Genomic DNA, 4,725 nt, shown 5'->3' on the forward strand with positions numbered 1-4,725 from the left:
TACAACTGAAAATAGATTCTTTTTGGATAAGAAAATCAACACAAAATGCATTATTATTATAATCAAGTTTTAAGTATTCAATTCTATAATACTGTAAATGCATCTTTTTTCACATCAATGCTTCACAACGGATCAATGCATGTTTACACTCTCAATACTGGTTATGACTGACATATGACTCTGATCATATTTACCTTTCACTGCAGGTTTGGAAGAGATTTGACTCGCTACAGATGAGTTTTCAGGAATATTCTGCGGAATGGCTGTTGTCCAACCTGGAATACAGACAATATTTAAGAGCATTTACAATAGATGTACACTACAAGTTTGGGGTCAATTTTTTTTTTCATTTATTACTTTATTTACTTTTAATTTATTCATTCAGCAAGGACACATTAAATGATGGAATCCCATTTTCACCACAGAATAAAAAAGGTTAATTGCAAATTGTTCATCACACAATTCAGACTTTTTTTTTTTCCAATTTAAAGTCAGAATTGCAAGATGTAAACTCTGTCTAAATTCTGTGATGGAAATGGGCTTCCATGTTAAATTGACTGAAAGTGACAGTATTGAAATTTAGAATGCTACAAAAGATTTCAAATAAACGCGGTTCTTTTGAACATTCTATTCATAAAAGAATCCTGAAAAAAACCTATCAAGTTTCCACATATATATGAAGCAGCACAATTGTTTTCAACATTAATAATGCGAAATGTTTCTTGAGCAGCAAATCGGCATATCAGCATGATTTCTGAAGGATCATGTGACACTGAAGACTGGAGTAATGATGCTGAAAATTCAGCTTTGCATCACAGGAATAAATTACTTTTTAAAATATATTTAAATATAAAACAGTTATTTTAAATTGTAATTATATTTCACAATTTTTCTTTTTGACTATTTTTGATCAAATAAATGCAGTCTTTCAAATTTTGAAGCCTTTCTACTTTTAAGAATATTTTCAAAAACATTCAAAAAAATCTTACCAACCCAACCTTTGAACACTATCGTGTATAGTTTGTTCCATAATGATCTATTTTTGTTGCATCATAGAAGATACAGATTCCATTCTCTCCCTGTCTAAGTGGAGAGTTCTCAAGCAGACTTTCTGGTAAGATGTTTCTGCTGACCTGAGACTGTGGACTGCAGGCCGTTCGTGTTCCAGTCGAGTAGTTTGGAAGGCAGAAAGAAAGCGGGCTCCTCCTCGGACAGCTGCGTCTCTGCTCTGCTACCGCCGGCCGGATCTTCATCCCCAAACACCTCGAGCCATTCCTGTGAGAAACCCTCGTCCTCCAGAGAACTGCTGCCCAGAATCTCATTCAACAAACTCAAGTCATCCTTCTCCTGACCGCCGGAGAAAGCGTCATCATTTCCTGTAAATACAGGATGAACTTCTCTTCATCTGTGGATAAAACTCATTCAGCTTTCATGAAAGCTTTACCTGTTTGCATGCGGTTACTGCTCAGAGCTTCTTCTTCAATTGAAATAAGCCTGAAAGAGAAGATATGATATGAGCGATTAGAGGTTTATACACGTCAGACTACAATAAATGAGGACAGAACAGCTCCTACGTTTCATCTGTATTCTGACTCGTCTCCTCATCTTCTGCTTTTGCCTTCGTTTTCTTCTTCACTTTTTTCTTTGCAGCTTGATCTGAACCCTGGAGTATCAGACACAACAGATTTGTTGGACGTGCATCATAATATCACTGCTTGTGTGTCTAAATGATGAAAGATGGGTGAGTGTTTAATAAATGTAAGAGTTATTATTTTATCACAGGTCTGAAACAAAAGCCTATTTTGGGATGATTAATCAATAAGCAGCAGGTTCCTGTTGTGACAACTTGCCCCATATCATGTGAAGACATTTATCTACTATTGACAATATCAAGAGGATATTCTACTTGAGAACTGAGACATCCAAACCTCGCTCTGTAGCACACACAACTATTCAAAAGTGTGGGGTTGCGGAGTCTCTTATTCTGACCAAGCATACGTTTATTGGATCGAAAATATCGTAAAAACTGTGAAATATTATTACGATTTAAAATAACTGTTTACTAGTTTTATATGTTTTCAAATATAATTTATTTCTGTGACGTAAAGTCGAATTTTCAGCATTACTACTCCAGTCTTCAGTGTCACGTGATTTTTCAGAAATCATTCTAATATGCGGAATTGATGCTTAAGAAACAATTATTCTTATCAATGATGAAAATATTTGTGCTGCTTTATATTTTTGTTGAAAACTATGATAGTTCAAAAGAACATTTATTTAAAAGAAAAATCTTTTGTAACATAATAAGTCATTTTTGATGTAATGCATCCTTACTGAATAACAGTAATTAAAAAAAAAAAATCTTACTGACCCCGAACATTTGAAGTGTATTTTTTTCCCCAAAATATGCTATGCTAAATAAATAATTAAGTAAATGTAAATACAAAATGTAAGAATCATCTTTCTTTTAAACTAAAAACATCAGAAACAAATCCAAATCTCACTGAAAAATGAAACTTATTTTATAGTTTTAACACAAAATGAGATTTAAGCACGTACGCATATTCATATGAATAAATATGAATATCACCAAAGATCTATATAATGAGATTCATTTCTTCTGAAAGCGCTCACCCCCAGCGCTGAAGCCTCATGAGTCTGGCAGCCTTTGAAGCTCTCATGAATAGCAGCCATAGTGTGAGAGGTTTTCTTCCAGAAATGTAGCAATGTGGTCTGAAATAGAAGAAAAGACAGATATTTATCCTCATGACACGTCGTTCTGTAAGGCTTTATTCTGCTAAATTGTGAGATATAACCGCCTTTAACAATTAATTTAGATAATAATAATAAATAATAATAATAATAATAAAATTATAATAAATAATAAAAAAGTAATAATAAACAGAATAATTTATAAAAAAAATAAAATTAATTTAATTTAATCTAATTAAATAATAAATGCATCACATTTACAACGCTCACTAATCAGGTAAATAAATTAATTAATAAATAAACAAACAAATAAATAAGCTACACGATGCAGTTAAAATGCAGCACCTGAGAGGTTGTCAGAACGTGTGAGAGCAGATTACAGCGACTGGCTCCGAGCAGATCAACCTTCTGACACACATCATTCTTCAGTTTGTCAAAACTTGTCTTGGTATGACGCACCTGAGTTTGAACCTAAGGGATGAAAAACGATGAAACTGCTGCCCATCAAAAACAACCAGCAGAAGAAAGAAGAGGTTAAGATAAACACGGACATTTCAGACCTTCTAGAAGACATTCTCATCCCACGCTACAGTAGATGAGAATGATTAGAAGACACGTTCCTCCTTCTGCTGGAGAAACGGTTTCACTGCGTGAGACTGACCTTACGGAACTTCTCCATCTGCTTGTGTGTGTCGGGGTCCAGCTCCTGAGAAACGTCCTTCATCCAGAGCAGAGCTCCTCTGTACTCAGTCCGTGACTGCTCCATCCTGTTCACCGTCAGCCACGTGTCAGAAATGGCTCGGTAACGAAACGTCTCCACCTCCTGGTACAGACGGCCCAGCGGACCTCGCAGCGCCAGCCTGCAGGGAGAAACGAATGAACCAAACGAAGAAGAAGAATTCCCAAACCAATCGCATTTGATTAGAAGCTTGAAGACACCTCTGCTGTGAAGAGAAGCAGAGAGCTTTCCCAGTAGCTTGCATGATCTTTCCAGCACGACTTTTGTCCTGAGAGCCCTGTGAACGCAGGAACCGACCCAGTTCATTCTCCTCCTGGGACAAAACTGAAAAAAAGCATTAGAATTTAGCCACATACATACAGTATGTTTTCTTTGAATAATCAAGTCAAGTCTGCTTTATTGCAGACTTGCATAATAAATATATTGATAATAAATCATTACTGAAATCTAGCTTTAAGTGTTAAACATTTGAACGGCACATTATTAAAAATAAAGGTTCCGAATGGGTTTTTTGTAGTGGAGAAGAACCATTTTGGATTTAATGGTTTAAAGGGGTCATATGATGTTGCTAAAAAGAACATTATTTTGTGTATTTGGTGTAATGAAATGTGTTTATGCGGTTTAATGTTTAAAAAACACAATATTTTCCACATACTGTACATTATTGTTTCTCCTCTATGCCCCGCCTTTCTGAAACGCGTCGATTTTTACAAAGCTCATCGGTCTGAAAAAGCGAGGTGTGCTCTGATTGGCCAGCTATCCAGTGCGTTGTGATTGGCCGAATACCTCAAGTGTGAGACGGAAATGTTACGCCCCTACCATATTGTGATGATGCCCTGTCAGGCCGGAGCGATGATTCAAAAACATGAAAACCCATTATAAACGAGGCTTTCGTTGCATCCAGTGGGGACATAATTATGGATTATAATGACTTATACTGTCTTTTTACGCGTTGCGTTGCATCGCGCCGCGTAAACATAAAACCATGTCTGCATTTGTGATCGGAGAAATTACAAACAACAAGCCCTACTCTACACTGCCCAAAAAACTCGCTTTAAATACATAAAATATAAAAACTCTTTAAATATAAAAAACTTACTTACAGTCTTTGAGTCAGAACAGCCGGCATTGTAGTCTACTCTACCAGGATCAGGAAACAGTCCTCCATAAAATGTGCTGCACACACCTGAATATTTGGGTTGAAGTGTTCTGGAACAATGTTGTAAATACAACTTAACCACTGATTTCGTGTCCATTTTTGGAAGGCCAAACAA

At 36.0% G+C, this 4,725-nt stretch overlaps 1 protein-coding gene across 1 annotated transcript in view; it reads right to left on the minus strand.

Moving 5' to 3' along the window:
• The window catches only part of LOC107688219 (islet cell autoantigen 1-like), an 8,423-nt gene that overhangs the window by 720 nt on the left and 2,978 nt on the right, over positions 1 to 4,725 (minus strand). The window contains exons 5-12 of the mRNA XM_016485836.1: positions 3,652 to 3,775; positions 3,374 to 3,572; positions 3,058 to 3,183; positions 2,635 to 2,733; positions 1,575 to 1,663; positions 1,445 to 1,494; positions 1,134 to 1,376; positions 195 to 275 (exon numbers count right to left, since the gene is read on the minus strand). Of these exons, the coding sequence (XP_016341322.1) occupies positions 195 to 275; positions 1,134 to 1,376; positions 1,445 to 1,494; positions 1,575 to 1,663; positions 2,635 to 2,733; positions 3,058 to 3,183; positions 3,374 to 3,572; positions 3,652 to 3,775 (1,011 nt within the window). The remainder of the gene's footprint in view (positions 1 to 194; positions 276 to 1,133; positions 1,377 to 1,444; positions 1,495 to 1,574; positions 1,664 to 2,634; positions 2,734 to 3,057; positions 3,184 to 3,373; positions 3,573 to 3,651; positions 3,776 to 4,725) is intronic.

Source organism: Sinocyclocheilus anshuiensis, unplaced genomic scaffold, assembly GCF_001515605.1.
Source record: "Sinocyclocheilus anshuiensis isolate Anshui unplaced genomic scaffold, SAMN03320099.WGS_v1.1 scaffold1162, whole genome shotgun sequence".
Lineage (NCBI taxonomy): Eukaryota > Metazoa > Chordata > Actinopteri > Cypriniformes > Cyprinidae > Sinocyclocheilus > Sinocyclocheilus anshuiensis.